This window comes from Chelonia mydas, chromosome 1 (genome assembly GCF_015237465.2).
Source record: "Chelonia mydas isolate rCheMyd1 chromosome 1, rCheMyd1.pri.v2, whole genome shotgun sequence".
NCBI lineage: Eukaryota > Metazoa > Chordata > Testudines > Cheloniidae > Chelonia > Chelonia mydas.
Window position 1 is genome coordinate 241,022,027 of NC_057849.1, and position 18,730 is coordinate 241,040,756.

General features: G+C 43.3%; 1 protein-coding gene across 7 annotated transcripts in view; it reads right to left on the reverse strand.

Annotated features, from left to right (window-relative positions):
* The window catches only part of OVCH1 (ovochymase 1), a 53,077-nt gene that overhangs the window by 30,120 nt on the left and 4,227 nt on the right, over window positions 1-18,730 (reverse strand). For all 7 annotated transcript variants that reach the window (XR_006288874.1, XM_043540608.1, XM_043540601.1 and 4 more), the window contains exons 3-13: window positions 17,985-18,103; window positions 16,721-16,818; window positions 13,029-13,201; window positions 11,234-11,329; window positions 9,356-9,507; window positions 8,178-8,370; window positions 6,349-6,475; window positions 4,508-4,641; window positions 3,454-3,594; window positions 3,180-3,310; window positions 1,742-1,835 (exon numbers count right to left, since the gene is read on the reverse strand). Coding sequence is in view for 6 of the 7 variants with exons in the window: in XM_043540608.1 (XP_043396543.1) it covers window positions 1,742-1,835; window positions 3,180-3,310; window positions 3,454-3,594; window positions 4,508-4,641; window positions 6,349-6,475; window positions 8,178-8,370; window positions 9,356-9,507; window positions 11,234-11,329; window positions 13,029-13,201; window positions 16,721-16,818; window positions 17,985-18,103 (1,458 nt within the window). In the remaining variant the exon portion in view is untranslated. The remainder of the gene's footprint in view (window positions 1-1,741; window positions 1,836-3,179; window positions 3,311-3,453; window positions 3,595-4,507; window positions 4,642-6,348; window positions 6,476-8,177; window positions 8,371-9,355; window positions 9,508-11,233; window positions 11,330-13,028; window positions 13,202-16,720; window positions 16,819-17,984; window positions 18,104-18,730) is intronic.

Below are 18,730 nucleotides of genomic sequence, written 5' to 3' on the forward strand. Positions count from 1 at the left end.
TGCCTATATAAAGCACCCAATCTCCCTAGTGCCCAGCTGTTAATTAGAGCTGCTTGGAAATTTTCCACCAGAATGATATTCCAACAGAAAATGTGGATTTTGAAAACAAACAAACAAGCCCCCAAAAATTTTGCTGGAAACTTAGGATTTTCCTCAAGAAAAATCTAAATAAAAGCTCTTTGAGCTTCCAGGATCACTGTATGAGGAGTCTGGGAGTCCGTGGAAAAGGCTAAAAAGTTCTGTTTTAGTTCTCCCCAATGGGACTTTTTAAAAAAAAACAACAGAATTTAGCTCCCATAAAATTTATTTGAATCTGTGACTTTGTCCTGATTCAGAATGAAAACATTTCCAAGACTTCACAATTTTTTTGTGGTTTTCTGGTCCACTCTAGTGCTAATATTTATTTTAAAAAAGCCTTACACATCACATTAAAGACATGTGAAGTACGATGACCATCAGGTTGCAGATGGACAAACAGAAGAGAAGTGGCTTGCCCAAGGCCAAGTGGCAAAGCCAGGATCACAATTCAGAATTTCTTGCCTCTCATTCCTCCCATTGTACTAGTTTCCCCTCCTCCCCCTGGAGTCAGGTACAAGTCTGTCTAAAAATTGTCCTGAAATTTTGTAATAAGCATCTCCCACTTTGAGTAAAGAGTTATTTTACTTCTTCAAAATGGAAATGTGACTCCATGAATTATGTTTTAACTCACGCTGTGTGGAGGAGAGCCGTTCCATGTCACAAAGGATTGAGATTTTGAAGTCTGGTTTCATTTCTACTTGGAACAAAACCCCCAAATTTCAAAATTCTCAAGGGAATATTCCAAACTGCAAATTTAAGAGTGAAATGTTGTTCGCAATATTGTTACAGCTGTGCTCTCTCTGCTATCCTGGGACCAAGGTGGGCGAGGTAGTATCTTTTATTGGACCAACTTCTGTTGGTAAAAAAGAGACGCTTTCCAGCTGAAGAGCTCTGTAATTTGAAAGCGTCTTTCACCAAGAGAAGTTGGTTCAATAAAGTATATCCCCTCACATTTCACCCTGAAAGATAAGGTAGGTATTATTTTGATTGAGAGACTTTTTGAATTTTATATCATATAAAATAAAGATTCTAAACAAAGATGTTTGTAAACAAAATGTTTCGTTTTGACATTAGTAGATTCACCTCCCCTTCCCCCCGATTTTGTTATGAAACAAAGTCCAGCAAAACTGGTCAGGTTTCATGAAGTGTTTCAATTTTGACAGACCTGCATAGTCCAGCAGACTACAGTTCTGTGAAAGTCTCCCTGACCAGCTTTAATTTTTACCTTCTTTGAATGCAACAAAGCAGCTGGAAACAAAGTGGAGAACCAGCACCATGGACTGCAAGGTGCCAAGCACTCGGTCCCCATCCCCCAGAGCATGGGAGCACATACTTCAGTGCTTTGCTGGATCAGCAGCACAGTGCTCAGCACCCGGCAGGATTAAGCCCAACATGACCAGTCAGATCTCTGCAGTCCCCCAACAAGAACTCCTAGGGTTTGGGAACCACTATGGCACTGGAACACCCTGCTGTACTGAGATGTGCAAGGAGGCAGAGTTAAGGCTGTTGTAGGAACCTTCATTTTGCATTTTCTGACTAACGTGGTTTAATTCTACCACTGAAGCGTCACTAACGTAGCTTGTATTTCTTTTGGCAGCAAGCTATTTAAGTCTTCTTTTCTGTAATGGATTCTACATGTGAGATTGAACTAATTCATGGCTACCTAGCTGGTGCTCATCTTCCGTGTCACTGTAAATGACAACTGCATCATAGATACAGCCCGCGCTGAATTCAACAGCAAAGTCTTCAAACTCCAGCTGGAAAGAGAAGACGGGGGTGGGGGAGGGGGAGAGAAGAGTTAATAACTGGGGCCTTTTACCCTCTTTGTAAGCAAAATGTTAACTCTAAAATTAACTCCGAGTCTTAGTCATTACCAAGATTTGAGTAACAGCTAAAGAGCCTTAACCCTGTTCCTAGTGCACCCTAAAAGAAGGTCAAATGACACATGGACTCTAAATCTATCACAAAGTTTACTTTGAGCACCTCCTGTAGTGGAACTGACCCAGCATGCAGTGGAACTAAGCTTGTCCCTTTCTGGCCAGTGTTGCTTTCTGTAATCAGCAAAAAGCTGAAGAGTTTGCGAAGGCTGAACCACAGAGGTGGGTTTAAATAGAAATGGTCATTTTTTTTTTGAAGTTTTTAAATCAAAGCTTACATTCTCTTTAAAACTCACATTACTATCACAACAACCCTTTAAAAATCCAAACCATGGTTGGCTGCCGCTGGGATTCTGAAACACTCAGCAGCAACAATAGCGTCACCTGTATAGAAACCTCGAGCGCGTGAAGAGGAAAAGTACTTTCAGTGTCTTAATACAAACAGCAGATTACAGAACTGTATGAGCATTAGTGTGAGGACTGCCCATGAGCAACAAACCCGCATGCATTTAAGCAGACATACGTTTAATGGATTCTTTGCTTTTACAGAGGACAGACATTGCCTTGGACAGTACAATACAGTAGCTTTATTTTTATCTGTGGGTGAGGTTAATCCAACAGGTAACCTCACTTTAGCCGGTGCAATTGCAATGACAACGGGAGGAAGGGTAGGCATCAAACCACAACAGCAAAAAGGTCACTTCCAGCACCCCCAGTAGAAACAGTCATCCCATATGTTGGTCCTAGCTACTGCTTGCTTAGCTCAGTACCATGTCTGCATGTTTAACACTCTAATGGAGGAAGGGGACTAGCTAGAGAGCAAGAAGGGCAGGTTGTCAGGTTCCCCCCCAGCCCTACTGAAACCTTGCATTGTCTTTCCCAAGATGCAGTTACATTAATTGGAAGGGCTGGTACCAACCAGCTTCAAGCATCTACAGCAGCTCAGTATGCCAGTTCATACAGGGCTATACACACCATCTGAATTGGTTAAAACATACCCTGCGAGAAGCCTAAGCTGAAAACCTTAGGTCTTACAGGCCTGTGCATTGTAGATGTTTCCAGCAGGATTTTATTAAATTGACTGCTCAGGGAATCAATGGCAGAGGTTTAAGAGCAGCATCTCCTTTCACTGGGGAGATGGTTGGGGGTTGGTCCTGCTTTGAGCAGGGGGTTGGACTAGGTGACCTCCCGAGGTCCCTTCCAACCCTAATCTTCTATGATTACCTTTATGACATTCTCTACCGGGGCTTCAATGAACCAATGGCACTTCACGTTACTGGGATACAAGCCAGGGTAATTAGCAGTATCAATCTTTCCCTCTTCCACCAGCACTGCAACACTTCCACAACCAGAACCTATCACATTGGGTTAAGAAGTCAGATTTAATAGCGAACAAAACAAACGCCTACCACCACCGTGTGTACCAGAGATGGTTTCTTTGGTTTTAAAGGGGGTTGGGTGGCAGAGAAGTATGTACAAATGGTATGTCTGAAGTCACCTGCTTCTGATTCCTTATGTATAGCTGTGAAGGTGAATTCAAAGCCACTGCCGGTGTTGCTTCCATCAGAAACGAGAGTAACCATTGCTCGGTTAGAGTCTATCAGCAGCGGGGCTGGTAACACATCCCCACAGATTTTACCTACAGGGAAAAAGGTTAGACCTTTAGCGTGGTTGCGCATACACACACACACACTTTGTCAGGCAGCTTACTTTTTCAGATTCACTAAACTGTATACAATATTGGAAAGTCATGTATTCCAGGGAAGACTCTGAGATGACTATTCCAGCATCAGTTTCAGATACCTATCAGGTAAAATGTTTGGAGACAGAACTGCATCCAAAACCACCACACAGGCAATTCAGCTCAAGGTTTCATGGTGGGATAGTAAGGGCACATAGCCACTAGTACTGTTCAGAGTATAGAAGGAGCAAAGATTTGCATAAAATATCTATTCTTTAGCAATTCAGTCTCAAGAACGGATAATAAATTTAGACTGTAAGGGAAAAGTACTTTGTCATTATTTATCCCTAAAGCAACAGACATTTATTGTGCTACATAAGTCAAAAGTTTGAGTCAACAAGATTTTTCAGATAATTCTGCCTATGTCTTTATCTCGCATGTTCTGCTTTGTACCATTGTCATTGACCATCCTCCAATAAGGATTCCAGCATCAGAAACTGGCTGGCAGTTTTGTTGATATATGAGGTCAATTAGATGACAGTTCAGCTACATGGGGCTAGTAGGAGTAAAAACTTGTCTAAAAAACAAGGCAGAAATAGGGCTTGAAAAACACAGTGGAGAAAGACTTTACACAGTTTTCAGACTATATAGTCCATTCTGACCGCTAGTGTGTGACATGAATATCTACCTTCCCCCTACCTCCCTTACTTAGCTTTGCTTTGACAGCTTCAGTGCCAGGGCAAATGACAGTGAAAGGTTCCTTATTTGTAATAAGACATAAAAGGGCTCTAACATCAATGTTCACGTTTCAGATTGCTGATTGCCTGCCATGCCAAGTATTGAAAAGGAGAGATTAAGGCATTCCACGTACCAATTAGCTCTCTTTTGTCCGAATACAAGGACACGTAGTCATGGTCACATGTGATCTGGCTCTCTATGTCTAACCTGGTGAACTGTATTAATATAATCTTGTCTTCTGGCACAATTATATTCCACACGCATAGGCTCAAAACAAAGAAACAATTAAGTTAGACAACAGAATCACAGCAAGAGTGAAATTCATGTGAGTGCACCCTTCCTTCCCAAGCAGCTCCAAGGGGCGGTGACAGGGGGTTCGGCATGCTGGAGTGCAAGAGGGAGTTTAAAAGACACCAAGGACAGAGCACATTGTCATAAAGCAAAGTAGTTTATGCTTCTTCCCAGAACTATCACCTTCCTCCTTCACTCTGCCCTGCATCACCACCCAGTCACCCACTTTAACTTGGTCTGACCTCAGCATTAAGCGTTCTTAAAGCCCTCCAGTTCACTCCTGGTGTGTGTTTCCACAACCCTAACATAGGGAAATTCAGAGGGTTGGCAATATTCCTTCCCCCATCTCCATGTAGAATGCATGGATTAAACCAGGTGTGCGCGCGCACATTTACAACCCTATATCCATCATCTCACAGTCATAGCCAGATCAGCTCAGGCTAGGATATCACCAGCTCCAACTAAGTAGTAATAAGAAACATATGGTGGGGTTTTAATAGTGGTTAGCGCAACACAAAGTGCTTCACTGCAAGAAAGAAGTGTCAGTTCTCTCCTTTGCGCTCAGACTTTGGATCTGTGCTATGCTGCCAAATGGATTGTGTCCCCAGGCAATTCATAGCAAGAGAGGAAGCCAGTAAAATTCTCACACATGCAAAAGCATCTACCAGCTTATGGCCAGTGTTACTGAGATCTTAACCATTCGCATTCCCCAACTAGTGCCTGGGCTCACTGGGCTAAAGTCATGCCCAGGATAAATGCAAATCAAGTCAATAGTTATTCTGGCACTGAATTTGGCCCAGTCTATGCACAGCCTCCACATTGCACAGCTAAAATGTATACAAGGACCTATAGGACATATCCACATTAGGACAAAACATGACCCTTTAATATCTGTTAGCAAACAACTCAAAACTTTACAGTATACAGAACTAGTTATTTTTCAGCACATTATTCAACCCACTAACATGTTAAAGAACAACTTGCCAGGCATATACTGGAGTTCACACGATTTTAAAACAAAACCACCTTTTATCCTAGTGTGGATAGGCACACAGGCACCAGTAGTAGAGACAAAATGACATCTTTGTTAGGCCAGGCCAGTAGGATCTGCAATAGGCTCATCTCATCTGGCGGTTTCTTTTGGTACATCTCCAGCTCTCAAGCATCTTCAGAAGACATTAAGGGATAGATCTGTTCCCACTGCAAGTCCTAAAGACTTCAATGGTTGCAGAACCTGACACTAGAACAGTTTAAGAATTTTAACTGTAAGCTAATTCATGGGCTCAATCCAAGTGCAATTTTATGAGTGCAGTTCCTGTAAGAACTAGACTAACAAAAGTCATGTTTCTCATTCTAACATGCTATTTCTGGGTAACCATTGTTGCCCAGTACCAATCCCAGACAAGCAAACATCACTACAGAGATGTTTAACTCTAGATACTAATTTTTTAAGGTTGACACATACCCACAATTTCAGCCACAAACTATTGACTTGATTGTGTTCACTGACTCAGTCAGGAGTAAGAATTCATGTATTTGCAGGCTGAAGTCCTATGGCTAGAGTGATGCATGCGGTCAGAGGAGATAGTCATCCCTTCTGGCCTTACCGACACGAACAAAGCACCCTATGAAAAGTGACCCTTCACAGAAGGGCAAGTGTTTTTGAAGACATACAGTGAATACCTGTTTTCTAGGTAGTTACTCTCACTGGGTTGGGGATACTGAATGCGGCCACTTTCTCCAAAGACCAGCATTCCATGGGAGCTGCATCCTTCAGGAAAGTGCGAGGGAAGGCGATCTGGCTCTGCAGCTAGAAAGAGAAGAGCAATGGGTAAAATACAATTCTGACACTGGCATTGTTTGGGAGAGGCAGGTCTACAGTTCATGTAACCATTCAATTAATTCCACTTCATACCCTGAGTGCTTGAGAAAAACTCAGATGGGTCTCAAGTGGTGACCACAATTCTTCTGAGGCCAGGTCAATACTAGAAACTAATATCAGTGTAACTATGTCGCTCAGGGATGTGAAAAATCCACACCCCTGAGGCTTTGTCTACACTACCGTGGTAAGTCGACCTACGCTATGCAACTCCAGCTATGTCAATAACGTAGCTGGAGTCGACATATCTTAGGTTGAGTTACTGCGGGGGGCCGTCGACTTATCTTACTTTTCTCATTGGAGGTAGAGTACAGGGGTTGACTGGAGAGCGATCTGCTGTCTATTTGGTGGGTCTTCACTAGACCCGCTAAATTGACCACTGGTGGATCGATCTCAGAGTGTCGATCCTGGCTGTAGTGTAGACCTGCTCTTAGTGATGTTGTTATACCGATTCAATCCCTGGTGTACACAATGCTATATCAGCAGAGAGCTTCTCCCATCAACGTAGCTACTGCCTCTTGGGGAGGTGGACCAATTACACTGACGGGAGACGCATAGGAGCATCTTAAGTCCTACAGCGGCACAGCTGCATTAGTACAGCCTTTTAAGTGTACGCCTGCCCTTAGAGTTCTGCTTACAAATGAGCCAAAGTCCTTTGCAAGTGTGAATCAAAGTCAATAGAGCTACACAGATTTACTCCAGTTGAGGCTCTAAATGCACTATTTTATCAATACTATTTCTATGGGTTACGGCTTAACTCTGCTCATTCTCCAACTGTGCTCGTCGTCTGAGTTGCAAGAATCTTCCAAGTTCTGCTTTGCAGGGTTCATGTGAACGTTTTTTATTCTGGTTCTACTTAATATTTATTATTCCAGAGTAAGAGGCACTGTATGGTTGCAGACTAGTTCTTCCCTTTATGAGGATATCAGCTCCGACAAGATATTGTGGCAAATAAGTAATAGCACAGATGAAATGTAGGTCATAACTGCTGTGACAAAAACAATGCCCTCTATTCAATAGGTTCTATTTGAACTGCAGTGATAAGTGTATGGAAGTGTCTGATCAGGCTATAGGGAATTCATAGATCTGTTTATAGCTTTAAAAGTGTAGTTCTCATAATCAACTAAAAAAAATGGCAAGCTTATTCCACAGATCTGCTCTGTGTGTGTGTGTGTGTTTAAAGCCATATTTGCTCCAAATCAATAGTGTGGACCATTTCAGGGATTCTACAATAGCAATTTACAGATTCCCCAGTTGACCAGGATTAGAAAATGTATTTTATAAGAACTGGACACATTTTCTAGGCCAGAGAAGTGCGTCTCAAAAAACGACAAAACCACACGCACCTGGAAATGCTAGCTGGATTGGCCCTCAACATTCCATTTAGTGGGGCATGTTGATCAAAGCTGTTCTCAAAGCATTACGGCAGAGGGGCCCAGATACAGATGCTGTTCAAGAGAGGTGGTTTAACCTTTATTTCCCCACTTCCTGCTCTAAAATGAGAAGTACTTCACATTGTGTGCACCTTGATGGCAACACTCTAGAGCCTAACCGTGGAGCTTATGGCATTTATCTTTAGAGCCTCATGATAAACAAGCAGAAAAAGAGAAAAATTGCTGGTAAATGTACCCACCGGGGATAATGTTCTGTGTGATGAAGTCCATCAGTTCAGCTACACTGGAAAAGACGCCGGGGGAACCCCTTTTGTTGATGCTTTTCTCAAGGACATCCCAGCCTCTTGCACAGCCAACTCCCCATGATGTGACACCGGCCAGAGTCCAGATGCCACTGGCTCTTCTACACACGAGGGGACCTCCAGAATCACCCTTGCCCAGCACGGTTGGGGGGAGGAGAAAGGGAAAAAGAGCAGATATTTGTTCAAATGCGATGATACAGATTCAGTGTTTCACCTCTCAGAGTAGAAGTTGCAGCTCTTTGGAAGATCGACAGAAAGGTTCAGCATCACTATATGTCTTAACCGTTTCCCCCCCCCCCCTTCACGCTAAGATGTTAACGTCTGCATTGCAGCAGTACCTCAGCCAACGGACTACACCAGGCTCTCCCGCAACAGCAGCGCAGTGGACTGTGTGTGGAGTGCAGGGGGAGAAAAGAACCACTTGGTCTCCTGGCAGTAGACCCACCCCTCTACCAGAGAAAGCATGGGAAAGGTTGGTGTTCTGATGGACACAGCTGCCAGCAGCTGTGATAGGTATGGGGAGGAGGGATGACTACAAGAGAAACCAATACACCAAGTAGAAATGGTCAAGGTGTGTTTTTTTAAAGCCTAAAGAGAAGGCAAAAGATTCACTTCAGCCTCCTCCCTCCCAGTACAGTGGTATCATGTACCCCTGAGGCTGTCTCTCCTGTAGTCTCTTGGGCTGCCTGCTGCCACTGTGTGCCCATCTGTGCAGTTTCACCAGTAGTAGCAACAGGAGCTTAGACAGGGCTCAGGCATATCATTCACCATGTCATCTGATCCCATTCAGGCCTGGTCTAGATGAAAAGGTGGTTAAATACACCAGTTCCTTGTCTATAGCAGCACTCCTACCAGTGGGAAATTTCCCCCAAAAGACTAGGATAGACAAGGCCTTCATTAGCCTCAAGATCCTTTTAAGGCCTCAGTTCAGTAGCAACGTACAAGTAGTAGTGGACAAGATTCAATTCCTTTCCTTCCTCCACCCCTCCCTCTTTAGGGCATGTTGCCATTCCAGTAAGCAAGAATACAGGAGTGACTGGTGGGAAGGGTTGGAGTCTGCCTCCATTTGGAGAACTCACTATACAGGAAGACCCTGCCGAATGATGACCCTTTACCTTGCACGCATCCTGCCCACCATCAGGAAAGCCAGCACATAGCATGGAGCTTGCTACTGGAGGCAGATTCATTTGCTTTAACAGGGCACTGCAGGTTCCCCTATCAATGATGGGGAGCTCCACCTCCTGTAGAACATTAGATAGTTCACCAGCTGCAGAAGGAAGGAAACAGGCAACATCAGACATCCTAGAACCCCCCTCCTTGCTTCACAGAGCAGGAAGTTATGCTGCAGATCTAGAGCCACATCCTGGCTACCATGATTTCATTCAGTATTACACAGGCAGGGCTGACAATGCTGCCTGCCTCTTATTTAGATTAGCTGAGACCTCTCGTTAAAAGACCTTGTTTTCAGGTCTGTATACTTTCACCCAACTAGAACCCTTTGAGCTGACATTTTCCATGTTGGTGTCTGCCTCAGGCTGAATTGTTCTGAAAAGTTTCAGCTGAAACGGTTTGACCATATCCATGAACAAGGCTAGGGGAAAAAAAACACATTGATTTGCCCTGGTAAAATCATTCTAGTGACATTTTCTCCTAACTGCTCTGGTGCTCCCATGCTTTGGAGCAGGGACCTGCAATTTAGCAGGGGGGTGGCCTTGGTGTCAGGGATGTACCTGTTATAACAAATTTAGGCAGACTTTCATGAGGACAGTAAGTCTGAAAAAACACTGCAGCTTCCAAATGCTCAGCAGAGACTTTTTTTGATTTCTGCACTTAAGCTTTCTGAGGCTTGCATCCTCCATCCCCTCATAGCTTCTGCATGCAACTGAATTATGCATGCACAGTGACTGAGCATGTTCCCTCCAGCCCAGGGCTATGCGGACTCAGAAAGACATTTCCTGTAATGGCTGCTTCAGGGCAGGAGCAGCCCTAGCCATTTTGCCAGCCAGGACAAAAAAATGTTTCTGGGGCCCCAAGCAGTTGAGTCCAAAAAAAAAAAAAAAAAAAAAAAAAAGCCAGCCAATCAGCAGAACAAAAATGGCCAGCCAATTAGAATGGAGCAAAAGAGAGCCAAGTAGCCCACTGGTACAGAACCCCCTGATAGTTGGCACCCAGGATGACAGCCCTGCTCACTCACTGCTAGAACTGGCCTGGGTAGGGTTGATTCTGAGCACTGGAATTGAGATCAGGTGGCCTGTTTCTCTGTGCTGCACCTGAAGTCAATGGGAGCTTTGCCTTGAGCATATAAAGGGCTACATAATGCTATGCACAAGCAACCTTAATCCTAGCATTGCTTAATTTTTGAGTGCTTGACCTTGCAACCTTAATAATGTTCTTTTAACAGTTTGTGTGTGTAAGCTAAGGCCCAAGTGATCCCATTATGTATTTAAAAAAAACTAGGAAGAAGGCGGAGATGCATCATCTAGTGGTTATGTAATGCACAAAGATTACAACTAGATCATGCAGCTAGGGCATCAGAAGATTGGGTTCTATTTCTAGCCCTTCCACTGACTCATGTGGCCTTCACCAAGTCACCTCCATGCTTCGGTTTCCCCATCCGTATGATTGGGATGGGGCGAGGGGTGGGGAGGATACTTCTCTACTTCACAAGGGTGTTATGGAGCTTAATTAATTGTTCACAAAAAGTTGTGAGATGGGTAGAGGAATAGCGCTATGGAGCTCCAGAGTAAGGAGATTCCAAGGCTCTGCCCACGACAGTGCTTCTGGCACACTGGTCCTTTGCACATCATGTCTGGAAGAGACCTTCAGAGCACAGCATGGTTTGTCATGCTATCAGCAAAACAGAGAACCACTGATTGGCTTTTCCCCTTGGAGAGATGTTGTATTTCCATTGCAGAAACAAGGCGGCTCCCTTTTCTTTATCTCAGTACCCACACATCAATGTTGTCATTGTAAGAACCTGACATTTTACTTACCCTCAGACACCCTGCCCCAGCCACTAGCAACACAAAGAGTCCCGGCCTCAAATTTATCATCTTTGTGGGGAAGGCAGATTGGCTGAACCCTATGCCCTACGAAGGAAAGTGCACACAAATGTGAGTACATGAACTCCAGGCTGTCGGAAGCGATTCTCTCTGCACAATGTCCTTTATTGTGTGAACAGAATGGATCAAGGTCCTTTGAACTAGACATTTTTCTAAAGCAATTCAATCAAACAGCTAAAAGTAAATCAAGTCAATCACCTTTAAATTGAAGTAATCTTGAGAAGTCACATTGTTTTTAGAGAAAAACAACATGAACAATGTTTTGGCTGGCCACATTCAAGTGAAACTTAGCAAACAAGAACCAGACTAGAGGAAAGAGACAAGGGCGGTGGGAGGGAACAGAAGCAGCAGCATGAAGGACAGAAAAGGGAACTGTCCTATGTACAATTCTCGTTCAGCCTGTGATAGTGACCGGTTGTAGATCCTGTTGAGCATTCTATTCTCTGCAGACAGGAATGCTGACCATATGTCACGAGAAGTGGAGTTCTGATTTACACAGGACACTCAAAACTAAAAATTTGCTCAGCTCTGCTCTCAAACTAGGTGAATACCATTGTAGGTTTCTTTTTGGAGATCAGAGGAGAAAGGGATCAAAAGCTACTTGATTTGTCTTGAAAATAAATGAATTAGGCCTTGACATTGACAAACTTTAAAGAACACTTACCAGTGTAGAAGACAGCCCCACCTTCTCCTGGAGGGATCGTCCAGATGACTCAAAAGATGTTTTCAAGCATCATGACTGGAGACTTAAGTTTCTTTAGCCATAAAATAGGCACATAGGTAGTGGAAAAGCAAACCTCCTCTCACTGGCCTGCCAACAGGCCTCAACCCTTAACTGAACACTTCCTGGCTAACGAGCATGATTTGCTTTTCCATACCCATTCAATCCTCTCCACTGAGAGCAGCAAAAAGGTGCAACTTTAGTGCCATTTATCTCAATGATTTTGTGATGCAGACACCTGTCCACTGGGAGCTAGACTATGACCAAAGTCATTTTAGAAGGGCCACTGATTGGAATTGTTACCATCAGGCCGACTTGGCCGGGATTTGATCAGGCAGTGAAAGGATCTATGTATCCCATATGGTCTCCTGACCCTCTATGAATCTGTATGCAAAAAGCCACACTCCAGAAAGCCTTTTAACATGGCTTTAAAATTCCCCTTGTGTTGACCTTTGCCGCTATGACAGATACCAGATGATGTGTGTTTAAATCAGGGAGATGGGCGTTTAAATTTAAGCCATCTTCTCACTTTGCCAGATCCATTCAATGATGGAACAATCTGCTGTTTGTGGCATCACATCTCTTCCTCTTCACAAACAGTGGAGACTGGTGGTGCTGAATGAAGCGGACAAGGTGAGCAAGCTAATTAGAGAGGAGCGAGCTTTCCGAGAGGTAAAGAAAATATAGAATTACCACAACCGGAAGACAATTTGACTTTTTGTGCTCTCTAGTGTTACAAAGATCAACAGTATGAAGAAAACATGAGAAGCCCCAGAACAAAGACTTGACCTGAGGGACAATTATTTGGACAAGATCACTAAGACTAAACTGGATTTAGCATGTATAATCTACTTGGCCAGAAGTAAAGACACTACCAGGAAGGTGTTTTATATGCTGGAAAGAGCATTACAGAGAGATAATAAAATAAAAAGTTGCTCTAAACTGGCAAGCTAGATATAGCAAAGGACCCGCTCTGAAGCACTTTCACTCAGTCTCCTCCCTTACCGTACTTTACTCTGTATTTCAGATATAGCAGAGCGATATCAGAATGCATGTAGCCAAGTCCGTTGAAGTCAGGGTGAACAATGACTTGTGAGACAGGAATGTTCTGTTCTTGCTCGTCTGCCTTTCTGAGGTTATGTTCTCCAACAGTCACAATGAGATTCTTCACTAGTTTCCTGACAAAAAAAGGGCAAGGTTAATAACAGAGAGGTTTGCCAACACACTTCAGTCTGTTACGCATGGAGCCAAGGCTGATAATTTCCTGTAAGAAACAGCTATGTACAAGCAATTCTCTCATTACTGGGAAGTTCAACACATGGAAAATGTGACCTTACTACATCCTTCCCTGCTTAGGGCCTGAATCTAGCCTTCAATAAGCAGGCTTTTTCCAGCTATGCTACTTTCACTTGGCCTTATGCCTTAAGGGGTCACCTTGCCTCAGGGTCAGAGTGCTAGAATACTGTTGTGAGATTTTATTTCTTAATTGACTGCCTTTTTGTTCTACCTCCCACTCAGTAATACGAGGACTTATAAGTTCTGGCCTGGACTTTGCTTGCAACAATGGATCACCTGCAGCCTTTAGACTAGGATCTTTAGAGAGGCCCAGGGCACCTTAAATCAGTGGGAGATGAGTGCTTAAGTCCTTTAAGGTGCTTTGAAAAAAAATTCCCCACTTGTTTTTAATTCATAGTGTTTGGGAGAAGGGGACACAAAGGGGAGAAGATTTGGAGGAGGAGCCCAAGTGAATAAAACCTTTGAGAGGGCTTTAGGAAGTTACATATACTTGAGACAAATGTTTAATATTTATTTGGAAACAGTCATGTCTCTGGTACAGCTCTTGGGGGTTTATGAACACAGCAACAGGGCATTGTGCTTAATGAACTCAGGTATTTTGGTGCTGCCTGGGACAATCACACTGGGTTACTTCTTTTAGCATTTACCAAGTTAGTAAGCTACACTTAACCTTTATTGTACACTAAACTTACAGGTGATACATTGCAAGTAAAAATAAAGGGATTTACTATATTCTCTTGAGACGGACAAGTTGTGCACAAACCTGATCTGATCTGTACAGGAGGGTAACAGATCAGGAAGTTATAGACAGAGGCGTAGGATGGTTTTTCACTGGACTAAGACTCTGAAAGTCTGGACTCAGTCCCCAGCTCCATCATGGGGATTGTCTACACAAAGAAAAACCTGCACAAGCCAGCTGACTCGGGCTCGATGGTCTTGGCTGCAGGGCTATTTCGCTGCTGAGTAGACGTCCGGGCTCGGGCTGGAGGACCCTATAGGATGGGAGGGTCCCAGAACTTGGGCTCAAGCCCGAGGCCAGAAGTCTACACAGCAATGAAATAGCCCTGCAGCCCGAACCACACGAGCATGAGTTGACTGGCTCAGGCCAGCTGTAGAGTTTTCTTTGCTGTGTAGACATCCCGTGTGACTTCAGGGGAAGTGCTTAACCTATCCATAGGCAGTATTAGGGTTCCTTTCTCCCGCTCTACAGTATGCCCGTTTTATAGATGCACACATGTGAACAACATGCGGTGTATTCAACAAATCTCCCATAAGCAGGTTGTGCAAACAATGTCTTTTCCCTCTTCCTAACGTTATCTGTCTCTCAATACTATAGAGAAATGATTCAGAACTATGGAGATTGTGTCTCTCTCTTGGGAGATAAGTTTGATAAAGATTTGTCAGAATTTCAATAAAGAAAAAAGAAAAAACATCAAGGATGTTTTCACAAATCCCCCCCCACCCCCGCCCAGTCTTTTAGGCAATCTCCAGAAATAAGTTAGAATTATTTTTGAGCTTCCAAAAAAAAAAAAAAAAAAAAAAAAAAAAAAAAGGTTCTAGCCCAGATACTGAACAGGCGAGGAAAAAAGGAGAAACCACAGTGGGTTCAGCTGTTGATTGTTTCCTACAGTCCTCAGTTCTCATAGCTACAGCGATCATTGTTCTTAACAACTCCCAACCCCCACCCTGACTCAGTGCTGAAGGATTTCAGAACCATTGAATAAGGGGTTCAAACCCCTCTCCCTCTGCTGGGTTTGAACAATTGACTTTTCACCACCAGTTACTTTCAGCACGGAAGAATGTTTTAAAGTGCAGCAGAGAAGTACAGCAGACTACACCAGTTAACTATATAGGTGCTTTCCCTTGCAGTGCAGCATTCATCTCCCTCCTATTTTGTGTGGATTTAGTGCTGCTGAAAGGTACCAGGTTTCCAATCCTGGAGAGTGAAATCCCTATTTAATCACAGATCAGGCACAGCGTGAGCAGTGGTAGCATGAGCTGTCTGCAGCTTTTTCCACCAGTGCACCTCGGTCACTGAGCTAAAAGAATCATAATTTTGGTTTCCTTCCTCAGTTAGGGACAGTGAGATCCAGGGGACGGGGCAGTGGTCTGGGACTCAGGTGCCCTGCGTTCTATTCTGGTTCTTGTGCTAGTCTATTGAGTGTCCTTGTGAAAAAGTCACTTCACCTTTCTGTACCGCCAGTTCCCATCAGTAAATGGAAATGATTTTTCCCTCCTTTGAAAAGCTCTATGGATGCAGAGCACTATATAAAGGGCTCGGTATTATCATCATCTAAGATTAGTAAGGTCATTCAATCTCAGGAAATGTCCACACTTACCGTGGATCGATGCTGTGGTGATCAATCTACCGGGGTCAATTTAGCAGGTCTAGTGAAGACCCACTAAATCGACCACAGATCACTCTCCTGTCAACTCTGGTACTCCACCAGAATGAGAAGCATAAGGTAACTCAACAGGAGAGTTTCTCCCATCGACCCAGCACGGTGTAGACACCGCAATAAGTCGACCTAAGCTATGTTGACTCCAGCTACATGAATAACGTTGCTGGAGTTGCGTAACTTAGGTCCACTTAACCCCGTAGTGTAGACCCGCCCTCAGTTGCAAGCCAAGAAGAGGGCTAAACTGTGGTGGTTCTAGTGATAAAGTGGACTCAGATCACCAAATCCACATTGCAGTGGTATGGGGATATTTCACTCAGTAAAAGCTCCTTCTTTGGACAAAGTATGTTCACTCAAAGCACAAGACTCAGCTAGCATAGTCAGATTCCTAGCCATTATGAGCTCTACTACTATTTAATCCATGTAGAGAATCTTGAAGGTTTTAAATTGTGATCTGTGAACCACCAGTAATCAGGGAATCCTTCTTGGTGGTCCTTGAAGTGAAATATTCTGAGAACCAGGGAGTGGGCAGCTAGGGTTTTGGGAGGAGTGAAGAACAGTGCTTAATTTGTAATGAAAGAGGCGCTGGGGCTCAAGCAATTTTTTTAAATTTCATAAAAAGGTTCAGCAAGCCCAGAGGTGCCGGGGCTATGAACTGCCAAGCCTACAGCTGCCGGGGCTCACCACTTGCAAGCCCCAGCACAAATTAAGCCATGGAGAAGAGCCACTAAGATCTATTGCTCCTGAAGCAGCTTGCAGAATGAAACAGTTGGAAAAACCCAATGGATTAGATGCTATTGCTCCACAAAGAGAGCATGAGTGTAGCACAGCATGGCCCTACTTCAGATATTCTAATGCCATTTTCTTCTCCAGCTGGGAAGCAGCACACACACACACATATATATATATATATATATATAATGGAGCTTTCCTTCCTAATAGACAGGGGCTTTAATGAAGTAACTTAAAGGCTAAAGACAAAAACAGCGTTCTCTAACTTACTGCTCAAGGGTGAATACGCAGTGAGCCGCAGTTACAACCACATCTTCTTGTATTAAACTGCCACCACAGAAGTGGAAACGACCCAACTTGAGAGATACCTTTACAAAAAAGAAAGTCACACACATTTAAGGTGAAGCTAGTTATACTGCCCTCCAAAAGAGCATCCAAAATAGCACAAAGATTGAGGAAGTTCTCCAGATCACGACAGATGGTGGTGCTAAAAAAAAAAAAAGGAGGTTTTGAACGCTCTCTTTTCTAGACAAGAATTCCCAAATGACTTGTGACCAGAGAAATGTTGTCTAAATTGTGGATTCACCCTTGATAGCTATCCTTAATTTCACAGATTGGGAAGAGCTGAAGCAGCAGAGTGTGGATAGAAACTTGGAATTCCCTGAAATGCAGAAGTGCCTAGAGGGAGTTCCTACTTACCATTATGTATCACCAGAAATGGTTTCATGGGGAGAAGATAGGACCATAGTAACAGGAAGCAGTAATGTTACATCCACTGACAGTATCAAAAATTGCTAATTTACTTCCAAATGAAAGTCTGGAAGCAGTGACCCAATCCTTTTATTACATGAACTTAAGTCGGCAGTGTGAGAGAACATTTCAGTGAAGTGAGACTTCCCTGACTTTGCCAACAGAAGAACCGATTAGGCAAGAATTCCTCAACCACAGATACAGCTAATCCAGCATTCTGCGCTACTATGAAGAAGCGACAGGAACTTTAGGACTCTTACAGCCAACAATAACAATATTGATATTAAAATGTGGGCAGTTTCCTTCTATGGAAGAGAATTTTTGTATATTAGAGGTATAAAAGAGTTTGGAACTTATTCCCTGAAGGTCAGACGTAACCCCAGAGTTATCAGTTATTGGGAAAAAAATCCCTCAAACTAATCCACCCCATAGATTACATTCAAATCCTTTGTGAAAGGTATGTGCTTTTGGGGACCAGTTCAGGCACAAAAATACCATGTACATTAAACATTCAGGACTAGATCTTCAGCTGATATAAATCAGCAAAGCACCACTGAATTCAGTGAATTTACTCCACCTAAAATTCTGGTCCCCAAAACCATAAACAACTTGTACCTTAGTAACTTCAGGGATTAAGGGAGAAGAGGGATTTTAAATTAAGATACAGGTTGGGAAAGGGCATTTGGCTCCTTACTGAATGCAGGCACCCTCAGTTACTGTCTATGCCTTGAGAAAAAAAAAAATCACCTCTCCCTCAAGAAGTTACTGTCTTTGTATCACAGACCTGCCAAGGTTGCCCCCCAGCCACTGAATTTCTGCCTCCAACAATTCTAGAAAAGAATCCAGACAGCAGGAAACTTTTCTGGTTCTCCAAGTCAACAGGACGAACTCCACATTTCAATCCTACACCAGACAGAAAGGAAAATGTTATGCACTGAAACAACATTGATACATACGAGTGTACCGCCTCGGGAGTCCCAACAGGACAAAGCTCTAACAGTACCCCTAGTGGCCAATACTGGGAATTGCATGTTTAAGTACTGGATTATAAAGCCTTAAACCAGTGGTTCGCATCCCTGAGGGCACATCAACTCATCTAGATATTTGCCTAGTTTTACAACAGGCTACATAAAAAGCACTAGCAAAGTTAGTACAAACCAAAATTTCATACAATGTACTATACACTGAAATGTAAGTACAATATTTATACTCCAACTGATTTTATAATTATATGGTAAGACTAAGTAAACAATTTTTCAGTAATAGTGTGCTATGACACTTGTATATTTTTGCGTGTGATTTTGTAAGCAAGTAGTTTTTAAGTGAGGTGAAACTTGGGGGTACTCAAGACAAATCAGGGGGGTACAGTAGTCTGGAAAGGTTGAGAGCCACTGCCTTCAACAGTAGAACCTCAGAGTTATGAACACCAGAGTTATGAACTGACCACTCAACCATATACCTCATTTGGAACCGGAAGTATGCAATCAGGCAGCAGCAGAGACCAAAAAAGCAAATACAATAGAGTACTGT